The 27,042-nt window shown below is 41.0% G+C and overlaps 4 protein-coding genes across 11 annotated transcripts in view; 2 read left to right on the top strand and 2 right to left on the bottom strand.

The window, feature by feature from the left end:
• The window catches only part of pacsin1a (protein kinase C and casein kinase substrate in neurons 1a), a 35,665-nt gene extending 30,763 nt beyond the window's left edge, over nt 1-4,902 (bottom strand). The window contains exon 1 of the mRNA XM_032520429.1: nt 4,642-4,902. The gene's annotated coding sequence lies outside the window, so the exon portion shown is untranslated. The remainder of the gene's footprint in view (nt 1-4,641) is intronic.
• A 1,255-nt stretch (nt 4,903-6,157) lies between these two features.
• Nucleotides 6,158-8,635, top strand: LOC116692872 (homeodomain-interacting protein kinase 1). The gene is made up of 3 exons (XM_032521447.1): nt 6,158-6,221; nt 7,956-8,128; nt 8,258-8,635. Exons 1-3 carry the CDS (start codon nt 6,173-6,175, stop codon nt 8,633-8,635), a joined length of 600 nt encoding a protein of 199 aa, XP_032377338.1. The 5' UTR covers nt 6,158-6,172.
• A 6,531-nt stretch (nt 8,636-15,166) lies between these two features.
• smim29 (small integral membrane protein 29) lies at nt 15,167-19,666 on the top strand. 6 transcript variants are annotated; one of them, XM_032520438.1, is made up of 6 exons: nt 15,167-15,389; nt 15,922-16,192; nt 16,367-16,392; nt 16,512-16,617; nt 17,892-17,964; nt 18,121-19,666. In XM_032520438.1, exons 2-5 carry the CDS (start codon nt 16,085-16,087, stop codon nt 17,943-17,945), a joined length of 294 nt encoding a protein of 97 aa, XP_032376329.1. In that variant the 5' UTR covers nt 15,167-15,389; nt 15,922-16,084; the 3' UTR covers nt 17,946-17,964; nt 18,121-19,666. The 6 variants fall into 6 exon arrangements, with proteins under 6 accessions (XP_032376329.1, XP_032376326.1, XP_032376328.1 ...); XM_032520435.1 differs by having other exon boundaries at nt 17,892-17,967; XM_032520437.1 differs by having other exon boundaries at nt 17,892-17,958; nt 18,121-18,208.
• A 709-nt stretch (nt 19,667-20,375) lies between these two features.
• On the bottom strand, nt 20,376-26,547 carry hmga1a (high mobility group AT-hook 1a). 3 transcript variants are annotated; one of them, XM_032520440.1, is made up of 5 exons: nt 26,437-26,547; nt 25,332-25,450; nt 24,233-24,313; nt 22,530-22,586; nt 20,376-21,743 (listed from the first exon to the last, which is right to left on the bottom strand). In XM_032520440.1, exons 2-5 carry the CDS (start codon nt 25,428-25,430, stop codon nt 21,678-21,680), a joined length of 303 nt encoding a protein of 100 aa, XP_032376331.1. In that variant the 5' UTR covers nt 25,431-25,450; nt 26,437-26,547; the 3' UTR covers nt 20,376-21,677. The 3 variants fall into 3 exon arrangements, with proteins under 3 accessions (XP_032376331.1, XP_032376330.1, XP_032376332.1); XM_032520439.1 differs by lacking the exon at nt 26,437-26,547 and adding an exon at nt 26,190-26,322; XM_032520441.1 differs by lacking the exon at nt 26,437-26,547 and adding an exon at nt 26,078-26,299.
• Nucleotides 26,548-27,042: the final 495 nt, after the last annotated feature.

The raw sequence follows: 27,042 nt of genomic DNA, 5'->3' as shown, positions 1-27,042 counted from the left end.
GATATGCTCCCGCCTGCTGCACCTTCTGAACAGGTTGAGCAGTTAAGAGAACAGACGGATGCACTGCATTTCAGGCAAAAACCCTGTGAAGAAGCAGCCCACCCATCGGATCAAGCAACCTGAGATGTGGTCACCATGGCATGCCTGACAATGACCACGTCCAACAGATTCTGGCACAAAAGAAATATCAAAATGCTGAGTCATGTTATCTTACTGCCACTGATGTTTTTCATCTAACTGTTCAGTCTGAAAGATACCGAGATTGTCAATCATTCTACAGCTGGCTGCAGATTCTGATAAGAGGTGAAACGATTGCTCAATTAGACCATCCATACAAAAATTAAATTGTATTAATTTATCTATTATTAATTGATCCTTTCTTTTATCAAAAATATCACAAATGATCTGGTTCTACTTTATTAAATGTGAATATTTGCTAGTTTTTCTAGCATGTACTGTATAATGACAAACTAAATATCTTTGGTTTTTAGACTGTTGTTCAGACACAATAACATATTTCATTCTTTATAACGATTAAGCGGTTAAATTAGCTGCAGCTAGTTTCTAATCAAGAATTTCAGTAGTAGTAAAACACATGCAAATAGCCTGATGACCTGCTTCCCTATCCAGTCCAGAAGGCAACATCATAGCATCTGTCTGAATGTCCATGAGGAACACCCCCTCTAGTGTTCAAAGCCATGACCTAAAACAGCTTCATTCACAGGTACATTCTATTATCCCCAAACAATGCACAATGCATAAACAACCCCCCGCCCCCCCAGTGACGCTGATGTTTGACCATTCACCCCAGTAACTCTAGCACATGACTCACACTGGGACTCCATTTTAAATCGCCCAAAAAAGATCATGACACACATTGACTAATTGCTCTGCCTCAGGTTCGGGCACAAGATGATGATGGTGGTTCAGAGAAGGTAAAACGCGGAAACTAAATGAAAACACACTTGTTTGAGTAGAGAACTGAAGAAACTTCAGTATCTAGTGAAATTCACCTACTATAAATAAACGTATGACTTTCCTTATTAAATGTTAGAATGAGCATCCCAAACGGTTGATGATAGTATTTTATAAAATCACTACGTTAAAAGGATCTTACTTCTGTTTGTCCCTGTAGCGTTTAGCGTAAAACACATAGAAACAGATTCATCGATGAAAAAACAAAATGAGATTTTTTTTGTGGTGTGAAAGGCGCCGTGGATGTTTTTAATTATCTCCTTTGTCATAAATCTTCCACCAAGCATAGATCCTTGACTTGCGTGTGTGTGTGTGTTCTTCTCTGCACTCGGAAAAATGAGGTAGTTGAGTGGCCCTTCAGACTCTCTGTTCTTACACCTTGTCCGACACCACTGTCTCTTCTGTTTATTGGAGGAACAGCAGCCTTTAACCCTTTCGTCAACAAACACATTAAAGAGAAGGAAGTAACAAAAACCCCACTATTTCACACATTGTCCTCTCCCTGTCACAACTGTAAGTGTCTCCGGACCATCCACAAACACCAAATGTAACACAGTAACACAAATGCCATTGACATGGGGAAACACTCATTCTTCAGTGTAAGACACAAGAAGAATCTAACCAAATGACTTACTACTTGGATGCAGGTCTGAAATCTGACTGAGAAAAAGGGATTTGCACATATCAGTATCTGCACCGGTTTCTCTGTAAGGCCTCACATTGTCTTCATGCCTGGTAGTTAAACCCAACAGACCAAGAGAATGGAAACCTTAGCTAAAAATAAATAAGTGTTATGCGTTTAATAAAATCAATTAGAGTTTTAACTGGCATGTAGTGGGATACGAACAAAGCGACCCTCACTTGTCAGAAGAAGTGCACCCATTTTAGCCATCTCACTAATAAATAGAAAAACAACCAACCAATTGACAATATCTTGATCTGCAGTGCTTCCCATAAATCCCACGCTTCTGTTAATCCTTTTGTCAGTTATTATGGACATGGCCAAAAAGAACCCAAATTCAAGAGGATTAAAAACTACCTAAAACCATTTAGCAGAACTACCCAAAACTATTACATTTGCACTTCCTGGGTTAAGCTTGTTACACAATATCACTATGTTCCTTGTGGTGGATAATATCAATGTCACAACTATGTTTTCTATTAAAGGTTAAAGCTAACCACAGATCAAGACAGCGGTTGCGTGAGTGCAAATCATAATTAAATTCTGACAATGAGCCTCCTGAGCAGGAAGCTGCGGCCTCGCCACAATCAACAACAAAACAAGTAATGCGTGGAAACACAAAAGGAATGGTGTTGCAGCCACACTGTCAGGACCACAGAACGTTAAAGAGGACATCCTTGTGGCTTTAGAAAATAAAACAGCTTTAAAGTGAGAGGAAGGATAGTTTGGGACTTAATTAAAAGCTTGGTGTCACTCAGGGACAAAGACAAGCACATACACGCAGACTCAAAAACAAAATAATGCACATAAATAAAGAAGTAACATTGTGACAGGCCCTGTGGGGCTTACCAGTAGGGCTGGATGTATTTCAATGTTGCTATACCAGTGCCAATAGAATACCTGAGTTACAGCATTCATTTAGCTTTTTCAATCTCTATTTTGAGAGCTGGAGACATTTTTCTATTTTTTACCAAAATGTACCTAGATAGATTAGAATATATGATCAAAGAATAATAAGGAAAAATAAGGAAAGAAGGTCATAAATCTGCCTTAACTTTTAATTCCATCTTTTAGTAATTACCAGATTTGGATATTTGGTGCTGCAGACCCATTTAGGTCTGTCCCACATAGTTATTGAGGACACTTGGCTTTCCTTACAAGGCCCAAATTTAGGCCTTAACAGGCCACTAGAGATCAGTGGCTCCCAACCTGTGGCTAAATCTGAAGGGCCACACAATGATTAATGTCACACAAAATGTTTATATTTTATGGCATTCCTTCATTTTTTTGCTTTTATTCCCCATGTGTAAAAATGTGTCACTTCAGGCGGTAAACCCCTTTAAATTAAACACTTAAAAAGGCCTTTTTTTGTGTTGACAACCCCATATTGCTTCATTTGAAAGGGTCACAAGCAATAAAAGGTTGAGAGCCACAGCTGCAGACATCTGCCGAGACACAAAGCTAGATATCAAAGCTCCCGGTGATGCACTTTTAACTTGCCTCCACCATGAAGAGTGAGGACTCTGCTAATAAATAGCAGTGTGCTCCCCTTTCCGCACCACAATTGGATTACCCCCCTAACAGCAGCAGCATCATCATCTCCTCTCTGCAGCCTCATGTCAGGCTCTGTCGGGGGCACCTTGGCTGCTGACAGACACGCACTCCAGCGCCCAGTGAACTCAGCACCGCGGACAGCTCCTAAACAAGCTGAGGCGGGCACGAGCGAGCTATCTGTCATCTGCTACGTCACCAAGAGAAGGCACACATACAAAAAAAACAAAAAGAACACACACACACACACACCAAACCTTTAATGAGCCATGCATTCTCTATGGGTAGAAGCTGTATATTCTCAGGGACGGCTAGATGTTTTGGTAGAAGAGATACGTGACGCCCCAGCTCCCGTTACCCAGCAGCACCAGCGCCACGATAACATCTCTGCTGCTAAACGCGTACAACTGTGGCTATGAGACACATTTAGTCAGCTGTTAAGCCTGGATGCATTTCAGCTCAGGGGCAGATTTGAGGAAATGATTAAAAGACCACCTAATCCCATGTAGAAAACAGGGTGCTCCACCTCTGTGGGGCTGCTAGTTTGTCAGAGAGAAGGGCCAAAAACAATGCCGCCAGAGATGGCTCCTCTCCGGGCCGTAAAACCCAATTACATAACGTTAGAGCGGAGTGCTCTCATTAACATTCGCGTCCATTTCACCGAGAAATCCTCCAGTGTAGTAACAGGGCGATTCTTCACTGCTTTCCGGTGCATTTCAGCAGATAAAACCCACCATTATTCATAAAGTAGTGAGGGTTACGACATCTTTGATTGACGTAACGAACGCTCCAGGTCTTGTTTACCCATTTGACGCATGGAAAGGAGCATACATAAAATGGCAATCCTTTCCCTGCATCGGCCACCGTCTACTATAGTGAACTTGACATGGCATCAGTGGTTGATATCAATATCAGTGGTTGAATATTTAAGCAGATAAAACCTAAATACACGTTGGACACTGAGGTCAAAATGAGCTCATCCTGTCAATTCGAAGGGCAAGGGAAACAGCTGCATAGTGACAACAACACCCTGCACCAGCCTGTAATGCCCAAGCAAGTGGGACCATCAGCTGGACTGTGCAAAAACAAACTCAACGACTTAAGGATATAGTTTCGCTGGCGAGAAAGCATGCAGTAGTAAACCAAGATGATGCAACGGTCCTCTGCCCCCTTGGCGTATCCAAACAACGGTACACCCTTTAGAAAGGACCATGCATGACTCAAAATTGCTATAGCTACAGTATTGCAAATAATTCTGTAGTAGGCTACTTGGTCGGTATCGCAGTGGAGAGGGGATTAGGATCTAACATTATCCAAACGAGAGGAAATAATGCGAGATTCCTTTCTCCCTGCGTCGCCCTTTGCCAAAAGGATGCTCCGCTTCTCTTCCCATGCAGTGCAGCAGTGTGGCATCAACACGGACACTGACTTACCAGAGATGCTGCTGATGCTGCTGAGGTGCACCACTACCAAACAGCCTATGCTGCAATTTATTCAGTATTTCCCCTTGCAGTGACAGAAGGTGACCCTGCGATCTCTCTGCAAGACTCTGCATCCACTAGATCACGATGCACGCAGCAAGGGGGAGCTCCACGGCACAGGCGCGCGTCGGGGGGGATGGCCCAGCGATTTCCTTTCAATGGACGACACAAATAAGCTACAGGGAAACGAGTGAGCCAATGCAACTTGGGAACCGGACTTCAAATCCCCCTCCCGGTATTGCCACATGAGCTTAAGGGAGCTTTGACAGATGTATGATCATCTGCAAGGGTGGGTGGGGTGTGGGGGAAGGGCGACACGCGTTTTACAAAGGTTTCATGAGCATTGCAGTTTGATGTGGATCGTATTTAATCCTGGAAAACATTTTTTTATTATTATTATAGTTTTGAGCAACTTTTAAAATATTAGGGCAGTTTCAGCAATGGGGAGAGCCCCAAATGTGACTTCCACTTTTCAACCAATAAGGGGAGCGGATCTAAGAGGAGGCGTCATCTCTTTGCTTGTCAATCACGCCCACATTGCACTACACTGCAGGGGAGGGAGATGGTGTTTTTGTCCTTCAGCTACTGAATCTAGTACATGGGTTTCTGTTCACCTGCTGGTTCATAAAGCTGTGCACAATTGTTACATTTGTACCAAATTGTTCTTTTAATTAATGACAACATATGATGACGGTGCCGCATGTACTCAGAGGGGCCACAAACAAAACCATTGTAAACAGATTAGTGATTAAGCAACCCATAGGTGAGCATCAAAAAGACATCAATGGACACGTTTTAGGAAACGTGGTAAGGTCAAAGATGAGTGTAGCACGAAAATATTGAGAAATCTTGTGTTTTGTCACTGTTTGGATGGCTGATGCATGTTTAGAAGACCCAGGGTCAGATTTGCTGTCGGTTAGCTTTGTAAAATGCATGATCAAATGGTGTTAGCTTGGTTTATCAATGTGGGAACTTCACTTAAATCACAAAATCAAAATAACAATGTTTTATGTATTTGTGAAGCTTTTTAATCCTATGTCTTATCGTCCACATCATCACCACACTCTTTCAATCAAATAAATCCCATTTTGAAGATTAACTTAATCATACATATTTATTCCTCTTTATCATATATCTGACTCCTGATTGCTATAAAGAAATAAACATGCATGTGGTTTTAAGCACATACATAACCATTAGATTCCCACAGTGCAGGCTTTTTTCCATTCTACCCTTTCCTTTTAATTGCTCTCGGTATTAATGGACAGACCATTACCTGCCTTCACTCTTTATCAATTGGTGCAATAATAACCCTTTTTAAATTCCATCTGCCTGTAATCCAACAGAGCATAGCAATGTGCCAATTATCTAGTTTCCTTCTCAACAAATTGAAATTAAAACACTTAAGCTAACATCTCTGTTCAATCAGGGGAAATTATGTTCTTTTTTTTTTTTTCCACAACAATGTTCCTTTTAACTCTCAATGGAACAAAGCGCCGTGCCAAAGCCACTAAACGACGGACACAGACAGGGTGCAGAGAGGTGTTTGCTTTGTGGAGATGAGGTTGCAGGAGGGGCAAATGCCTTAAAGCAGATGAGTTGAATGTTGGCTTTGGTCTGACTCTTAGGAGCAATAACTTTATGCTGATGATATGATTATTGATGATACAGACTGTGTATTTTATCCTTCCAGTCACACAATACCTCACAACTGTTCATTATCAGAGCTGTGCATAAATGCTTTGATGCAAACGTGGATGCTCTCTTTCGTTTGGTATGTATAGATGTAGAAACACTCATGGACTGTCTCCACTGCATTAATAACACTAACCCCAAACCTACACAAAATATTTAACAATCACGTGCAAACGATTTAATTCAAATCTGTATTAAAATACTAATACCTCCCCCAGAAGTGAAAACTAAAAGTCAATATAAAATTGTCCTTTCTGCTTTGATAAAACAATATAATGCCTCCTTCTCTCTGCTATGGTTAAACTGTATACTGCTGAGGGAAATTTAACCTTCATTGAAGCAATTATATAGAGATATTTTTCTGTGCCAATCAAATTCTCTTAGAAAAACTAACACATTCTGAGAAAGTAGTACATAGATACAGACATACATATACATTTACGCACGCACACACACGCACACGCACACGCACACACACACACACACACACACACACACACACACACTTACTTCATATACATAAAACTACTGATTAACTTAAGCTGACATATCAGTTTAAATTATAGCACACTAATATAAATAAGTTAGAAATTAAAAATTATTCCCTCAACAATGCACCCCTTCTTACCTCAAGTATTTAGTGACATCTAGTGGCAACAAACTGGTAGTGCACAAGCCTGCTGGAAAAGCAATGATGTTCTATGAGAGGCATTATGTTCTCTTATTCTAAATGATGTGATCAAATGTTATGTTGTATGTGACACTAACGTTTTCCCCATTTATACATGTTGATTTAGGCTAGTCTATTGTTTGCAGTCTTTGATTTTATACATGTTGTAGTATCATGTGACAATAGACTACAACATAATGTCATGAGTTTGAAGCACATCTGACTGTAAAATCCTATTTGTATAATACATTTTTGGTGATTGCATCTTTTATTATGTTATGTGTAGTTCTAAAGGAACAACTGAAACGGTTCCAGCACAGCTCATTATGGCATCAGAGATATTCTAAAGTATATTCTACATAATTGGAGTGTGGTAATGTGTCATTCTACTCGTGGACAACAACTGGAAAGAAGAAACAACTTCTGAACCAAACTAATCCATTCAAATCCAAACAATATGACAAATGGCCGTTCAGACATTCTGTAGCTGATACAGGTAGTCATGGTTTTCCCTCCATGTTCCCACAATCACATTGGAAAGATGAGTGAATTATACAACATTAGTGTCTAAGTATTCATTAATACTAATTGTAGTAATTTTAATCAACAAAAAGTCAAAGGGGAAGGAACAGCAAGTGTCTACTTGTGGATTTCCTCTATAATTTAGGTACAGTGTACTTATGAAATGGTTCCTCTGAAGTCAAAATGTTCTCCAGCAGCAGGGCCAAATCCAAACAAGCTGGAAATGTTTTGTATGTATAAACACTGGGTAATCTGATTAAAATGTTTAAGGTGGGGGATTTAAATACAATTTAAAAAAAAACTAAATCAGGCAGGAAAACATTACATTATGGCAACTGGAAATAAAATATTCATACTTTGCTTTCAGTTTTCTTTGGAGAATTGTCAAATCAACCCCAGATAAACACAATCTCCGGAAACTATGAGATACTGAAAGTTCTGGGACAGGGTTGCTATGGACAGGTCGTCAAATGTTTTAAGCGGGACACTAAAGAGACTGTGGCTGTGAAGGTCTTAAAACAAAGGTATTCACTGTACAAAGACAAAAGGGAGGTGAGCTACATTTGGATGATCACAAGCCAAGGATCAATCCTTGGACATTGCTCGAGTCAATATAAAATGTGCTGATGTCACAAAAAACGTTTAAAACAATGAGTGTTTCAAACTTCCCTTTATCCCCAGGTGTCCATGCTGGATAAACTCAGATGTTTGGACCCTGATAAGTCCAACATCGTCAGATGCCACGAATGGTTCCACAGGACCGACCACACCTTCATGGATATGAGCCTCCATGAACACATGTACCAGAAAAAAACAGTCCCCTTTGCCTTTAAATGGCATGAGAACCCTCATCAAAGATGTAAGGATACCAGACAGAACGTAGAGTTTGAAGCTCCCATCAGTTTTCCACTCTGGCACATCCACAATCTGACTTCACTTGCAGGTGGCCACAGCATTAAATGCAATGAAGGGTGTTGGACTGATCCATACGGATTTGAAACCAGACAACATCATGCTGGTGAATCACCAGAAAAGGCCATTCAGGGTGAAGCTCATTGACTTAACTATCGAGACCTTCGAAGCCTGGCCAGGTCGAGGTGTTCAGCCTCTTTGGCATAGGTGAGAGACCTTCAGACCTTTGTATTAGAATTGCTTGAAATCCTGTCAGTGATTGATATCAGCCTGTTCTCATGAACCAGCTGTTGGAAAAGTTACAAAAAGTTAAGCCCTGCAGTTTGCATGATTTACATGCTGTGTACACCACATTGACGGCAGCTGTACAAGAACGCGGCTGCCTCGTAGGGAGGTAGTCGGGGAGGAAGGGTGGGCGTTAAGAGTTTCAAAAGACTTTCACCCAGGAAATGTACGTTCCTTGGGAGGAGTTTTTCCTAAACTTCACTAGTCATTTTGGTGTCAAAACTCACCTTTCGCCGCTCACTTCTTCATGTCCAACCTGAAAACCGTAATCTCCGTTGACATGACAAGGGCTAACATGCAAGCTGCTGTAGCATCCTTGTACAGGCGCTATGCATTCCTATTTTGGGGCAATTAATGTATAAACACATGCATGCATTTTATAGATTAAACTATCCACATGTAAGTAATTGAAACTAACTACTTTAAGCAACTAAGACAGTAAAATGCTACTTTTACTTTTGATACTTACTACATACTGTGGATAGCATTTGTACAGTACAGTCTTTGTGCAGTCTTTTTTTTTTTGAAGTCCATGTATATTAGATACACATCTTTGCATTTCCACAACATGCAGAATATGTGAGTAATGGCAGGTAGTAGAAACAGCTGTCTCAGACTATGAACAGGCAGCATGGCTTGAGAACTTGGAGCCCCCCCCCCCCCCAATCAACCTGTAACAGCATGTATAAAAATCCGTTTGCCAGTACAATACAACGTACTACACAAAGCAGATGTCCAATCTCCAGTCCCTCTGGTTGTCTTTCTGCCTGGGGTGTCCTACTGTAAGATGACACTGTCTAATACGGCTTTACAATTTGGATAAGGGCTATCAAGACAGGCGCACCCCCGCCCTCAAAAAGATAACGTTGCTGTTTTCCTCTATCTGGACAGTCTGGACAGGCACTGCTCTTTTGATCTTGTATGGACCAACAATGGTTGTGTGTACAGTATATGTGTGTTTGTGTAGTCTTCAGGCTGTGCAGAACAAGACCAACAGTCAGAAAGCTGAGGATGATAGAAGAATCTACATATTGGAACCGGTCAGTGACATTGTATTTGAGTCGTTCGCTGATAGTGACAAACAAGACCATCTATGGACCGTGACGTTGTAAGCATCGCATCAGTTCATCCAAACAGCGTCGAAGCATCCAACTCCGTTTTGAGCCAGTCCTCCAACAGTATAAATTCCTTGCTAAAACTTGGTAGGAAATATTCACCTCCTCTATTTACAGTAGGCTAATATCTTCAAAGAGGAAATCGCTGACAACCCTTTTAATTTGCAGAGGTCAGTGAACCCAAGAAGAAAAAGAAGAAAGGAATCCAAGGTTTATTATCCTCCTTCAAATGTACCTTTTTTTCCTGCTTCTGTGTGCCCGAGGACGCCGATGAGTGAAGTAGTCTGTTAAGGTTTTGTAGTAAAACTCACTGTCAGGCTTAGTTCAACTTGGTCAGTTTCTTTTTATGAGATTTATGGTTTTTATTTTGTTAAAGATGCCGCATACAACACTAGCTAAGTAGACATCAATACAACACAGTATTACCATTGGTGACTAGAGCCCGACAAAAAAAGGATTTTTAAGGCCTGTACGAATATTTGGTTATTTAAAAATCCGATATGCCGATACATATTTTTAAAAACAAAATCCAGAAACGTGTTGCAAAACATAAACAGATTTTCCTAACATTAGTTATTTATGAGTTCTCAATAAAATAATGATCATAATTTGTGAGGGTTTGGGTGGTTTCTGTGTTTGTTTTTGGTCCCGTCTTGTCTCCTTGTGTTTGTGTCTCAGTTTCCTCCCCGGTGAGGGTCTGTTTGTTCTGCTTTCCTGTCTTGTCTAGTTTTGCTTTTTGCCTATCTGATTGTCCTGCCCCGCCCTAATGTAATTCACCCGATGGTAAATGTTAGGGATGCACTAAATCCAAGATTTGGGTTTGGACGAATATTGGGCTTTTTCTTGTATTTAACCTGTGCAACCCCTTTGTCTCTTGTCAGATCCTTTTGTCCAAAAGGTGGCCTCCTGTCTCCTGCCCCCTGGGGTCGTAGTCTAGGCTAAGACAATACAATGTTGATTAAACTGTATTGATGTTAGAGTTTCACAGTTACATGATAGAACCTTTTGATCCGTGACCAAAAAAACAACCACAAAGGGGCGGGGTTTAGCGGCATCTCCACCCTCATTGGACAGTGAAGACGTGCCGGCATGTTGCCATACCAACGGCAGACCAATGAGAATGGATTTGAATGGACCAGGTGAAAAAGAACCGCCCCCAGTTGCAGGGCATAAATGTGTGTGTGATTTAGGAATATTCAGGACTGGTTTCATGTGACTCCATCAGGGGACGCATGGATCCAGTCCGCTGTCAGCTGCAGTGTTATCATGTTTTGTGTCTTCTTGTCTTATCATCTTCATCATTCTGTTGCATTGAACCTTTTCTTAATTCTCAATTGAACTGTGAGCCTCCTTCCCCAGAGATCCAACAAATACGAAGTTACATAATTATAACAGTAAACTAATGATCAGTAGTAAACCAGTTTTGGATGCAAACAGTTTGTGAAAACTAACCTTTCCCATATTAAAACACATCTAGAAGGCCTCATCCACATAAAATATATTAAATGGCAAGTTACATGGGCATCCATCTCCAATACTCTCTGTAACGGACAAAATAATACACAGATCAGTAATATAGCATGATTCTGAAGTACTGGAAGTAGTCTCGCATACATACAGTACACCTACAAGGTCACGTGGCAAACTCTTGACTGTCAAGAGTTTCTCTCACACGGCACCATGTAGAGTTGTTGTTATTGTCACTTGGTGCTGTTGGAGGATGTGTTGAATTGTTAACAGGCATGCAGCATTAATGTTGAATATGGTTTCATTATTCAAGATATGATCTGTTATTTTTTTAATTCAAAACTACATTCTTGGCCAGATCAATCTCTATAATTAGTTTCTTGTAGAGCCCAACCGATAGATCAGCCGATATAGGGCATTTCCCGATCAGTTTTGGCATTTATAAACGGTAGATTTGAAAAAAAATAAAATACAATTTATAATGACAAATAAATGATTCTGATAAATTAATATTTAAAAAATAAATACGGACTGTCAACCATGGTATTAGCGTTGGTGTTGCATAGTTTGTCCACCAGAAGGCGCTCTACAACGCTGTTGGCAACACTGATTTTTTTTGGTTAATGTGTTTTTCTTCAAAGGACTTTAAGTTTCATATCTTAAATTTGTATTTTTATACATTTTATTTATCAGAACTTTAATATATTTTGATGTTCCCCTGTTCTGTTGTGACAATAAAACAAATTATTATACCATTATTTTAGTGAGAACTCATACATAACTACAAATAACTAATGTTAGGGAAATCTGTTTGTGTTTTTGTTTCTGGACTTAGAAAATATATATATTGGCCGATATATCGGCACATCAGATTTTCAAATAACCAGATATTCGTATCGGCCTTGAAAAACCTTTATCAGTCGGGCTCAAATACTTTACTCTATGGCGAGATAGAACGGCAGGAGAGAATATTTGCAGTGTAAACAAAAGCACTGCATTGTAAAAACAAAAAAATGTTTTTACAATAGTTACAATAAGATGGAGGTTAAGAGAGTTTACAGTGAGTTGAAATACCATCAAGGAACTTCATGTTGGTTCATTTCTTCAGGTAAAAGGTCTACGTTGTTCATAAGTCTGAAAGACAGCTTGTCTAGTGCTGCCAAATACCAAGTTGGTGGCCTTCCATTCACACATGATCTGTTTGTAACCCAGCATAACAGCTGTTCCCTCAGAACAGAAGGATCCCCTATTACAAATAGACTAGGACAAAGTGGAACTTCACATCTTTGAATACCTTCAAAATAGGCGCAAATTCACCTCGGAAGTCCCATATGTTATGGCAGTCTCATAGCATGTGCATCAGAGTGCCCTCTCCCCCCGGCACCTCCAGCACTAGGGGTTATGTAAGTCCATTAAACTCTGTACAGGATATTACATTGAATGGGTCTAGTTTACAAGATCTTTGGACAGTAGGGCTGCACGATTATGGCCAAAATGATAATCACGATTATTTTGATCAAAATTTTGATCGCGATTATTCTCACGATTATTTGTTGATTTTACCAAAACAAATTTTGTCGTCACGTAGGCTATTAATAACTGCGAGAGGGAGTGTGATGGACGCTACTCACAGAGAGATGGCTGATCATTATGAACGGGTCCAGCACGGGTCGAACGGCGCATACACACGGCGTGTGTATGAAATGTCTGTATCGTCAATGGGCTGCATTTTTATGAACTATGATATTCTTGCAATGGGTCACATCCCAGGTCCAGGTCCAGCAGCTCCGTCTCACGCTGTTACTCTACCAACTGAAGTTAGTTGCATTCAATAACTTCTTCTGTGTTGTTCGCCGTGGCGGCCGCGATAGCAGAGTTACCATGGAAACACAGGTACAAATACAGGTTTGCCCCTCATACTTAACAATATACAGCTGTGTTAATAAAAAATTAAAACTGTAGACAAATATCAGAAGTGTGGACCGGCGGCCGCTCTCGGAGAGTAGAGGAGAGAGAGTAAAGGAGAGATCCAACACAGGCACGACTTTACAGACAAAATGGGTCATGTATTGGAAAATTAAACCATAGCCTATCCATGTAAACAGCATTGCAGCGGATGCGAGGACATTAGCACCGGTGCTTCCTAGACGAGCTAACAGCTAACAGACGCTAGCACCGACTAGCACTGGTCACCGCTGTTGTCTGAAAAACACAGCCGGGACAAAGTGTTGCGTTTACTGGTAAACTGGTAAACCTTGAGACTGACGCATAACCGGCTGCTCTGTTGAGTTTTCCTCCCGTTACTCTGTCCTCTGGGACTGTCTAAATCTAGAAACTTAGCTGCGCGGTGCAATAAACTACTCTGACTAGCTCAAGATCAGACGGCTTTACGGAGCGGGAGATTGGCTTTGCAAAAAACACGGAGCGTTCTTTGAAATGACGCTTTAAAAAAATAATCGCTCGATCACGCAAATTTGATCGTGGGAAGTCTAAATCGTGATCGCGATTAAAATTGGATTAATTGTGCAGCCCTATTGGACAGCTATTCAAAATGTCTTTAAAAAAATTGTTTTACCCATAGATGTAGGTTTTAACAAATGGTAAGTAAAAAAACAACAGAAATATATTTTTCTTCCTTATACATAAATCAACCCATCGTTTATGGTGAAGCCCAGATAAAAGAGTCACCGACTGGTTGGGCATTTTTAAAGACAGGAGATAGATTCATTCTTACTTGGGTGGGTGGGTGGATGGATGGATGGATGGATGGATGCTGTGACATGGTTAACTGGTAGCCTCAGTCAAAAACATCATGGAGTTTTTCTTCCTGGATTTTGGAGAGCTGTTGAAAAAAGTTATGTAGATGCTGGTATTTATATTTGTATCACAGACATGGCTTCAACTGGTTTTGAATGCTTAAGTGTTCCTGTGTACAACTTTCAAACAGCATCACGGTTTGCAAACTTTCAAAACTCCTTTGGTGTATCTCTGTAAAACGTTCTTCCTGTAGCCAGGTGTTTCTGGTCCACCTGCGTGTCAGTGTTTCCTACCATGTGGCACTGCTCTGCCCACGGGAAAATCCGCCGCAATGCGCCAGTCCACATGACGTTGTCAACACAGGTGATAATCCCACTGGACCCATAGGGTACCAGTTCACCTAACACAGAGCCATATTTCTCTATCACTCTGACCTAACAGTTCGTAACCCTGCTCAATTCCCCGTTTGTGTAGCCTACTGTCAGTTTATGAAACGTTACGTAGGACAACGCGGTAAAGTTAGCCATTTGTTTTTTACCGCGTTGTCCTGCTGCTCTCATGTTTGACATTTTTCCCTTTAGAACCTGAAAGCCTGTTTTTAACTAGGTATCCCTCACTGAACAACACACACGTGACAGGAAAGCAAAGAAATAAGCGTCTTCTCTGACAAGTCCTCCAGAACGAACCACTACGTAACATTTCAAAGCTTCACGTAAACTTACTACTACGATGTAATGACGACAACAGTACCCGGCAAATAGCCAATCAAATTGCAGCTTTAGGCATGCGCATTGTTGTTTCCCTAAAACACCATTTTACTATTAACTATTACATCCAACCAGAGACAGTAACCAACCACCACATAAAATCGTAGAATAATGATAAATAACAACAGTAACCCTGGACTTCTATCTTGTATAAATCACGGATTCTTCATTTTTAAGTTACTCACATGCTGCTGCTAGCAGATGGGGCTTTACCGTAGACTGTATACATTTTCAATATAGTCTATGGGCTTTACCAGTTTTTTTTGTCAAACTCAGCTGGGCATGTTGTTTTCATAATTTGTCGGTGAGAAGAAAAAAAGGGCAAAAATGTGATAAGTAGGACTACATAGGAGGAGTATTATCTGACACATAATTGGTGCAGTTTTGTGTGGTCATGCTGCTTTTATTCTGACAGATTTAGACAGGAAGTGTCGCTGTTGTTGCTGCTAACGGGCGACCGCGAACCACAACATAACGTTACTCAAAAGAGAGGATTTTCCACATCTTACAGTGAGTGAGAATTCATTACAATGTATCAAAAACTATAAACAGGTCTATTGTAGCTCGTTAGAAATCAACCTCGTCTTGATGCAGAAGGCTAGTTTCAGCTTGCAAACAACTTGTCAGCACTGCTGTCATCCACGACAGCTAACGGTAACGTCAGCTATGTAGAACGTTAGCTTGTAACGCGGGCTAACAGGTTTATAGCCGTAATGCGAAGCTTTTAAACAGGAAAGTAAATTGACAACAGTTGTTATCATAGTATAGTCTGCTTGCGGCTGCCACACGAGCATATATGACCAAGTTCCAGGAAACCAACTAACCGCAGCAAGTAAAGCGTCTTTTAGGGTAACGTTACTTGCTAACAACAAGACATGGACTTTTTTCCGTTACGACATGTAGCTAGCTAATTAGCAGTTTTCCTTTTTCAATTTGGGGAAATGTATCCCAACAAGCAACTTATCGGCCATTACGCAATTGTACTACTTCCTTGATATTCTTATTACTGTGAGCAAATTATTTTCATTCCGTGTTCCATCAGATTTCTCCCTGATTAGGAAGGGCACCATGTGGAAGTCACATGAACGAGAAGGATGAGGCAGCCTGAGGAGAGAGCCCACTGTCAGTCATAGGGAGGGGGTTCGCTGCTTGTAAAGGCCCTGCACGAGCAGCACCCTGTGTCCCCCATCTCCTGAACATATGCAATGAACACCACTACTGAGCCCCCTGCCACCATAGATGGGGATGTGGCGGTCGGCTATGTGTTGGTGCCATTTTTCCTCATCACTATTATTGGAATAGCTGCAGCTGTGGTAAGTGGCTAGTTGGGTTGGTTGGCGTAAGACGACCTACGCAAAAGTGACTTCCTGATAAACATTGTATATACAAGCTGCAAAGTTCAGTTGAAATATAACATAACATAAAAAAAACACTGTGATAACTAGGTGAGAGACACAGTATATGTAATTCTCTTCATTTTGTTTCAGGTCATGTACATTCGTAAAAAAAGGAGGTAGGCTTGTAATCTACCTTCTTTGATTTCACAGTGCTTTCATGATAAACTTGATTGATTCACTTCTGTGACAAAGTGTTAGGGATTAAATCAATGATTTATTTCATTTTGTTCCACAGAATTGACAGACTTCGTCATCAGCTGTTACCAGTATACACATATGATCCATCAGAGGAACTTAATGAAGCCGAGCAAGAAATGCTGTGGAGAGAGGAGGATACAAGGGTATGATGCACAGCTTCTTTTCAAACTACTGTAGAGTTTTGTGTCCTTTGGGACATTTTCTAACTGCAAGTGAGACAAGTTGTCATTGTAAAATCAATAGAAGATTGCAACATTATCACTTAGAAAATGTATTGCTAAGTCCAGTTAGCATGTGAAAAATCCTTCAATTAATGCTACCATAAGGAAGGTGCACATTCTTTCTAAATGTAGAGGGTTGAATTACAAGTCAAGTCTTAATACAACTGACCATATTTTCCACAAAAGACATATCTACTGTTTACTTGTTTCCTCTGTGTATTTTTTTCAACACTGTGGTTGTCTATGGTTGCACCATTCACGCTAACAGCACACAAGTTCCTCAATTGGTTAGTCACTTCCTTCTCCACAATAGAAACTCAGCTGCAAAAAGTACAGTAGAAAATATGATAGTGGTGGTAGTAGTAATATAGTAGAAGGCCGTACATCCCTCACAATAGAGTTCCTCTCAAGTGATCAGATATTTTATAAACTTGACTGACAATTTGTTTTTCTACACAAAATGTGGCCTCTCAATCATGTCCTGGAATTAATATTTATGTTTGGGAACATTAGTTTCTAAAGATAGATGATTTATTGTCCTATGTTTAATGTATGTATGTAACATTAATTTCTTAAACCAGATCTATGTCATTGTCTACATGTGGCTGCCATGCTATTTAAATGTTAAACCAAAGGTGTCTTACCTGCTTCTGAAGTTCATCTGTACTCTCCTGGTGGTACAAATACTGTAGTATAGAAATAGCTGGAATAGAAATAGATTGAATAGATGGTTATGGATGGAATAGCACTAACAAAATGAAATGATTGGCCTGGTTGAGTCCAATCATGCACTGAGCCATGGGAAACACTAGGTGGCAGTATTGACCATGGGCATAGTTGCTCATTATGTTTTTACTCCACAGTTATGAAAATATGAAATAGGAACAATAGGCCAGTATAATGTCTTTAAAGGGTCATCTCACCCAAATAATAAAACATCGTTTTGTCACCTGCTCCTACAGGATTACTACTTACTACTAGTTGATTTGTGTCTTAGCTGCTGGGCTTTTGGGATATCCGTCCCTGCTGCCAATTCAATACAGAGAAAGTGAATGGAATTTCATTTGTGTTGCTTAAAAAAAACTCAAAAGAAACAGGACTTTCTTAGAACCAGTGTCCCTGTTACTAAGGATAATTTTAATACTTTTAACATTGAGGGCTGTGGATTATATTCAGTAACCAGGACACTGTTCCAGATGCAGAAATCTTACGGGCTCATCACATTAAACGGAAACATCATCATGGCTTGATACCACTGGGGGGGTGGGGGTGGTAAGTCTTGTTTTTTTTTTGTTGGGTGAACTGACCCTCTATAGTCACAACGGTTTCACATATCCTCATCAGAAACAATATGGTGCTTAAATTCTGAAATAAATTACAGTGCTCAACTAAACCCTGCTTGCACTTTGCATTGTATGTCCTCAGATTGTACAAGGTTGGGCCAAAAGTTATCAACAGCGACGCCCTCTTCTGACCAAAGACGTCAATGCATGATGGTAGAAGACCATGGCAGAGTGGAGAAAACGTTCAGCCACAGATATGAGTCATTCTTCCAAGTCATGCACAAGATTTTCTTTGTTTTGATTTTTTGTTGCCACCATTTGAATGTACAGACAGAGTGACAATGCCAATCCTGTGTGCCTAACAGATGCATTACCAGACATTTATTTATTTGAAATTATTTATTCAAACCTTTTCTTACTGTGGTATTCAGCGACATGACTCAAAGTTTCGAAAGGTGGAATCTCACCAAAGATAAAGGTTCCTGTAGGCTCATGCTGTTGTTTACATTCATGGTGTTGTTGTGGGCGACATGCGGCGGGCGCTAATGTTCCTGTGGGTTACACAAGACGTTGCACGGACCGACGGGGGTTTGTGATCATGGGTTGCTGTGTTGTTTGCAGTGCATTAAGAACAATTATGGCTTCTTTGACGAAGTGCTTTTAGTTTTCAAGAGTCTCATTTGTTGACGTAAAAGACTAGCATGACTTCAAAAATTCAGTTTTAAACTCAAGTTTCATATTGATAAAGATAAGATTTAAGATATTTAAATGTTCAGATTAGGTTGTGATTTTATTTCAGTTTCATTTTGAGTCAAAAGGTTGAATAGACACTTTTTGGTTTGAATTGCCTCTCAGAATTTACCAAGCTGCCCCACGATCCAGATCTTTTAGTGGTTTTGCCAAATCCTATGACGCTTATCAATGGCATGCAAAGCCAGATATGGAAGTAAATAACACCGACCTCCTCATCCACAAAATGAGCTATGACTAGTGCCCTAAATATGTCCTGTCTACAACGCATGGCACCAGCACAAATGTACCTCCAGCTGAAGATGAATGCCATAGGTATGACTGTATCAAGCACTCAGGAAACCTTGCTCTTTTTCTTGATGAATTGTAAATCTTCCTGAATTTTATTAGGAATGTAAACTAAAAACAGCATTGTTTAAACTGTTCTTGAAGGGGAACATTTATAGGTTGTGAATATAAAATGTCTTGTACAGATAATATCTGGATTTGATGTCAGGTATGACATTAAGGTGTTTCAGAATGACTTAATAGTTTCAACATGTAAACATCTTTACCCCAGAACATTTTCCTTTGTGCTCCCCACTCATCTTTAAATCTCACTGGTCATTGTATATGCATTCTATTAAGACTTTGTACATTTATTTTAAATTATGACATCTCTATTTCATTGGTTTGTCACAAAGTCAAATAACTACTGATGTGAATGAACTTGGCAGCACTGTTATAAAGTGAAACCTTCAGACTGTTGTACCAGTTTGTTGCTTTAGGAGGTAATTGAGCCTGTTGATTTAAACATAATAAAGTAATATAACTTTGTCTTTGTGCTCATTGTCATCTGCAGCTTAACTAGCTGAGAAGTCAATACAGCGTAGAGGAAATTACACTGCACACCTGCATGTAAAGTGTTTGGGTAGAAAAATACATTAAAAAATGACAAAGAAATTTCTCTTTATTGACCATTTCTGATACAAATTGTTGTAGGGCACCATAGAAATATAGACATTGTACATTTATATACGGTGTACATTAAAAAGAATGATCCCTTCCTGTTGAGTTTACAGTATATAAATGAATGGATGCAAGAGGTTACATAAAAATGATACCGATGTTGTCCAGAGTAGTGAGACGATGAGGAAAAACATGAAATGACCATTGTATGAGTATGGCGAGGGTGGGTGTGTGCTGTTGTGCCAAACACACACACACACAGGCCAACAGAACCGTTAATTGGAAAGAGTGCCCAGTCTATCACAAACACACACACAAACATTTGTCCATGAAAATCTGAAGCAACATTTCAGTGCACCAGAAGAATAAAAACACACCTGCTAATCTACCACAGTCAGCGAACACAAAAGGCAAGCTGACAAGTCTCCCTGACTTGCTTCACACATTTGAAACAACCTGTCTGCAAGCTCCGGTTATGAACGAGCCAAGACGTGCTGCATATGTGCACACAATGACAAACTTGACTTCTTAGCTCATTACAGTCAGGTTAAACAAAAAAAAAAAACTTTGTATTAACATCTTCCCAACTCATGCCAGAGATTACATTTTAAAAAACAAATAACCAGTTTAATGCAATTATATATGGTAAAGTAAGCTGTTGAGGTATGAAATTCCAGGCCTTGTTTTGCCTGTTTGCAGTTTTCCGGGTTTCGTAACAGGTTATAGCAGCTTAGGTGTGTGGAAAAACCCAGTTAAGTGAACTGTGACTGCAGGTTCCCTGACACTTAGAAATACACAACCATTTATTTCTTGTAGCAGACAGCATACACCTCACATCTTCAGAAAGACTAAAAGTTGATTCCTGTTCTAAGTGATGACAGAAGGACCAAGCTAGATGAAGCCGTGAGAGCTAGATGGAATGAAAAAAAACGTACAGCCCTGTTGGATAGTAGTGCCACCAACTATCCTCTATTACAATCAAACTCCTTGATCGACCAATTGCAATTTGCCTTACGAGTGATTGGGTGAGCGCTTGGAAACTGAGGACCACGCGAAGACAAAAAGATGCCAATGTAACAGCATTTGTAAAAGCTCCCTGAAGAGATGACACTGATGCTCTCTGCCTAGAACTCTGCCAACCCTATCCTTAAAAAACACATACCAAAAAAAATTTGAGTTTTATTATAACATGAAAAGCAGCACACTCCTTTTTTTTTTCTCAAATGTATGTAACCCTAAGGAACAAAACAGTAAATTCATCAGAATAGTCTGATCAGACCAACGATACACTTCTACATCTCCCCACTACATGCCGAGGACCGTGAGGGAAGTTCAAAAAGCATAACTTTAAACAGGATAGAGTAAAGATGGTTCTGCTCTACTGGTGGGACGGGGTGAAATCAGTTATGCAGATTAGAAATGGGGAAAATGCTTCTACCATCTGTTACCTATTGTCATCCTAAACACTGAAGCTCAACTCCATCTATAATACGATGCAAAGGATAGGTTAACCACTTCACACACATAAAAAAAAAAAAAAAAAACAGCATGTATAGGTAAAATTCACTTTGTCCAGTACAAAACACAGAAAAATCTATATGCCCTACCATCTCAGATGCGGGTACAACAAATAAGAAACATTAAGCAGAGAAAATGTCCTACAAACCATCTTTAGGAGGGAGGGGGGGGGGGGGGGGGGGGGGGAACAGAAATGTCCAGGCTCCTGAGAGCACACTGTTGTCCAGTATAAAAGACTTGTGATAACATGCCATGTAGAGAAAAGGGCTGTTACCTTTCATGTAATTCTTAGATCTATGCTTGAGCAAGGTCCATCGTTCTATCCAGTGCTGTTGCATGATATTTGTACGGTGTTAACCCTTCTTTTTGGCAAAGAGGGCTTTGTCGTGAACAGTGGTCATGTGGTGGCACTGGTGTTGGAGATACAGCCCAGTTCTGGTTAACAGTAAGTCAGTATGTTGAGTGAGGTAGCATGCGTTGTGATTACTGGTCCTCTTCTTCATCTTCCTCCTCCTCAGATGATTCCTGGGACGCCTTTTCTTCCTTCTCCTGTGACAGTAGGGAAGAAAAAGAGTCAGGCCTAGACTACACCCACAAGGAAAATGCCTCTCAAATGCCATCAACAATAACTGCGTGTGATTCATGCCTCAACGTGACTCTTTACCCCAAACACTAACATAAAAAAAAAAAAAAAAAAAACTTCTTTGATGAAGAACTCTTAGGGGAAGGGTGAGCCATCTGTAGTTAAAAGTGATTAATAAAAAGGAGTAGTGAGTCACAATGGAGCATCTTGCTTTTGCTCCCCACTGCCCAAGATGTTCATTCATAAAAAGGAGAGGGCTGGTTAGGAGGGTAACTTTGGGTCATTCCTTCCTGTGACTAATTCAATCCAGACTTTTTTTAGAGTACGCCCTAACCACTCATGCACGACGGAATGCTACTACAAGACCGCACTTTTTTCCTAGATTGAAACATGCTTTTTTTGACCTGCTGTACATGGCCTGGCAACTCATTTCGCAGGAAGAAAAACTGTCAGGTTACTCAGCATTTGGATTAAGAACCTTTTTCAGTGCCATGCAGGTTCAGATTTGCCTTTAAAAACCTGACCAGGTAGGGGCTTTATGCAGCCAAGAAGCTGCTCTAAATGAACACTCTGGCTGACACAAATAGCTGCAATGAGTAAAAATGACTTGTCTTCAGAGGAAGAAGGCCGGCATGGAATTAGGAAAATGCAATTTTGCCCTGCAGAGAGTCATACCAATCATTCAATTGGGGGAGGAATGGTTTAAACAAAAAGTTAAGTACTAATGTTACAGTTTGTCAAGGGACTCTTACCTCCTTCTTAGGTCTTCCCCTGCGTTTCCCCCCAACAGATGGGGCTGTTGTTACCTTCTGTGAAGGAATACAGTAAATGTTTAAAGAGCTATGGGTGGGGCAATAGGTTAGTTGCTCAGTTAAAGGCTCTTTTTGTTTTCTTTTCAACCTGGACCCTATTTTCCCCAAGCATTAGTGTATCTAAGTGACTAATGGGAGTAAAAAAAAAAAAGATTGCTCCAGTAGTAAGTAAGAACGTTATAACCGGCAGCAGCAATTAAAATCATATACAACAAATATGCATTGCCAATTTTGTCCAGTAAAAGGACAGTTATTGCCACCAACAGGCTCAGGTTGGTACTCTAGGTTTCTGACAGCAAAGAAAGGATCGCTACAGAGATAGGATGAAAGAGGAACCCAGATGGATTTTCTTTCAACTTTGAATGAAATGTATTTTACGCTGATGAAATGACCATTTTAATAGAGTCTGGTCTGGGTTTGGCGATAGCAATTTCAGGGATGTTATGTTAAAAAAAAGGATCTTACTCTAACAAAAAGGTCAATCTCGGCAGTGATCCTTTCCACAATGTAGTCAGAGAAACCAATTATCTGAGCATGTCAGTGGTAAAATGTTTTGTAGATGTAAATTGACGGTGTGCAATTGCCCAATAACTTCATTGTAGGTTGTTAGCAGCAGTCTTGCTGAATACTGGAACAATTTCAAAGATTGATGTTCCCATCAGTCAGTTACACACCAATACATAGGAAAATAGGGTTTATAGGTTGAAAAAAAGTTACCCTAAGACATTTTTTGTGGGTATCAGAGTAAAAAAGTAAACAATCCAAATCCCCACAAAGCTCTGCTTCTAGGTGCCTGCAGATGGCAGTAGTACTTCTGTAATGAGACACATGGAAAGGGGGCATTGGGTTCACTGGCTATTATCTGGAAGGCCGACAGGAACTGCACACAGGGCACTCCAGTTCGCTGGCCACCTGGTCTGAGGCTCAGAGACAGCTGGTGGAACTGAGCGAAGACACAAACCCTCTGCAGCTCGGCCCTTGCTGCTAAACCTATATCATACATGCATGCATGCATGCATGCATGTGCGTTTTACTCGTACACCCTCTCCGTTCTTTCCCATACATAGCAGTGAAGGACGAGCACACGGGGGAGCTGGAGGGTTGGGGCGAGGGAGAGAATCCGTTGTTGCTATGGAGACGACAGGCAGAAAAGAACTATGGCTGTGTGCTGGGTGGGGGCGGAGGGGTGCTTAGTGTCAGCTTGGAAACAGTCTTGCGGCCTCTGCACCTGCACTGTGCATGACAAGCTGCAGGAAGCAGGAGGACAGGAAGTACAGAATGAGCATCACTTCAAAAAAAAAAAGGCAATAAACCAAGGTCTTTACAATGGGAAACCCAAGCCAGGCTATTTCTGACACCAGAAGGGGGGGGGGGGGGGGGGGGGATAAATTGTAGCCAACCAATACATCACAAGTAACAGCAGGACGTCCTTTTAAGAGGATGGGGTTAGCTACCGTTAAAGTGTTCAACCGAAAGGAATCAGGGGTTAGAGAAGGGAAATGGTTGCGAGAGAAGAAGATGGGACAGCAGCAAACGCCATGTGTGGCTTCATCGTGAAGTCTTTTCTTGGCATGGACGCCATTCCGGCTCTGAATGTATCGAAATCATGTAGAAAAACACGTCCACAAACAGCATTGACTTACTTTGCCCTTGCTGGATGTCTTGTTTTTGCTGCCCTTCGGCCGTCCTCTGGGCCTCTTTGGGGTAGGGGACCCACTTGGTTCCTGACAATCGAAAGATAAGTTAGCATGTCACATACCTCAGCTAACAAATTTCACTTGATCGGCTGAATTTCTTTCGGCACATATTAGGGAGAGGAGTGGGTCTTCACAAAAAAATTATACGGGCAGGGCTATACTTGCAAGACTCTAGGACACAAAGTTTAGCTTTCAATGTTAGTCTTTTAAGTTCATGTTGTGCACTGACAGGTGCTCATAGTCAAAGGACGCCATGGGGGTAAAAAACTAAAATAGAAGATAAAAAAGTTAATAAACAGCCCCCTCACTTGTCTAAAAACGTGCCATTCAGAAGCAAAAATGAAAGCAGCCTCACTGGAGGTACAGGAAGGGGAATATCCAAGTTAACCCTGTGGGGGATTACCATCAACACCAAAATGAAAGGTAAATTCAGTATCGGTTCATGTGATCATTTGGGGTTGTAGGCTACGTCATGGCAGACCTTTCTCCTGTTGCATTGCAAGAGTGTTTACAACCGCAGCTCATGGCAACCGAGCAATTCAATACTAAAAACACCCGGCGCTGAGTGACAGCTATATGAGCCAGTCTGTGCTTCGACTCGGCCGTGTCATCCATTACATGACGAGCAGAGGTGGGTCACAAAGGGGGTTAATATCGGTTTAAAGGTGTTGAGTTGCAGGTTGCTTACAAACCTGTGAGACACACAGGCCGTTTGTTGTAGACTACGCTTACACCGATAAGGGGTGAGCAAATGGTCACAGGGTCTTGCTGCAGCCATATCTTGATTCCCTGAGAGCTCAGTAGAATAGCAAGGGCTTATGTTATCTGCATGAGCACTTTACTTGCTATAATCTAATCTACCTGAGCATCAACTGGAACAGCTGGGAGCTGGTTTTGGTTCCGGTTTAACACCTTAAAGGCCTTCCTTTTCTCAATGCATAAGGCAACTTTTTATGTTTTAGGGTTGTTGATATTCACATAGCTGATCTAATGGACACTTTCCAACAAATCTTAAAAAATAAATAGTTAAATGGGCAATATTTACGTCAGAGGTCTTCACTTGGGGCTGCTTGCGGGGTCTTCCACGCCCCCTCTTCTCTGTTGCCTCCTTTTCTTTTGGTGAAACTGTCCCCTTGTCGCTCATGTTTGCTTAGCTTTTCAGACCTAGGAAATAAGTCACACCGGTCAGACTTCACACACACACACACACACACACACACAAACCCACAATATTTGTATATCTATATGACCGTGCTATAAACCTCAAACGCGTTTAACTCAATCCGCTTTTATTTCGAGGTCTATTTCGGTCTCATCTGAGATCCATTCCACCGCTAACGGTGGCACACAAGAGGGATTGACACCAAACCGGCGGCTCGCATAGCTGGGACTCCGTAGGAGGTCGGACGCCGCATAAAAAAAATTAATAAAAATGAAAAAAATCTGCAACAGACTGCTGAACCCGGCGATCCTTTCCCCGTACCAACCATGTTTACAGGCCCCATTGCTGTGTAGTTAGTGTTGTGACCATTAATCGGGCCTAAGCATTAAACTATCTCACAGCGTGTCTGCACGCCGGGGCCGTGGACATATCCACCTACAATGGCTCATGTGTTATCGGCGGAATTTTGCAAGCTAAATCGAGCCTGCAGGGCCACTTTAAAAAAAATATATATATATAAAAATAAATATATGAATAAATAAGCACAGAAAATGCAAGCGAGCGAGGTGCTTTTGGGTTCATTTGCGGCGACGAAAGCCCGGGGCCAGAGCAACAAAAGACGGCTTCACCTTTCAAGCATGCAGGCTCTTCCTCACCGGAGCTCCAGCTCGAGCCTTCGCTGTAAAATGCTTTTAAACCCGAGCATGCAAAGTTCCAGCGTCGTGTTTCTTGCTCACTCACCTTTATCGCTCGGCTACAACCTCTGCTCTCAGCAGGCTAGAGACGGAATGTTTCCTCTAAGCCTGGCTGGTTGTACCCGGTTAAAAAGCCTTGCACTGATATAGAGGCTACAGCTTTTATTCGTCAGGCAACACACAGCCCGCCCCTTTCAAATCCCAGCGCGTGCAGCATTAAATAGCCTACAACCCCTCTGTGAATTAGAAATAATAGTTTCCTTTTATATAGAAATAAGCGTTTGAATTCTTACCAGCAGGTTGAGAAGTTTTGTCCCACGACGTAGCACGCGTGTCTCTTGTCCCTGCAGATAACGGGGAAAAGGCGCCAGCCAGGAGGAGTTTTGGGGCAATTTAAAGAGCCGGGGGAGGGCGGAGATATGATAAATGGGCCACCAACAGTAGCCTACTAGAGGAGCCCCCCCCTTCTTCCTGTATCCTCCAGGAAACCAAAACACCAAAAAGCATGTGTAAAAGTAGCTAAATATACTTTTAGCAATGTAAGGAATTATAAAAATAAACTGTGTCAAATAGTGTATGCATGTGCCTAAAACGTACCACAGTCTCCACAGTGATGGGGAGTAAAAGATGACCTCCCCCAATGTAAACACAAGCCGGTTTTAAGACCAGAAAGCATATTGGGTTATTTTCCTCCTAAAGCATTAGGCTGTTTTCCAGAGGGGTGGATATACAATTCGTATTTTGTACTTGAGTAAAAGTACCACAATTTAAACTGCTTCAGTGCAAAAAAAAAAAGAAGCCCTGTCAACATAAGTTAAAGCATGCAAGTAAATATCAGTTAGCAGGACAATGGCCCCTGTGAGCGTTAGGCCTACACTGTAAGACATTATTGGATTATC

Source organism: Etheostoma spectabile, chromosome 7 (genome assembly GCF_008692095.1).
Source record: "Etheostoma spectabile isolate EspeVRDwgs_2016 chromosome 7, UIUC_Espe_1.0, whole genome shotgun sequence".
Lineage (NCBI taxonomy): Eukaryota > Metazoa > Chordata > Actinopteri > Perciformes > Percidae > Etheostoma > Etheostoma spectabile.
Note: the sequence above shows the minus strand (reverse complement) of the source record. Positions and strands in the feature narration are given on the sequence as shown.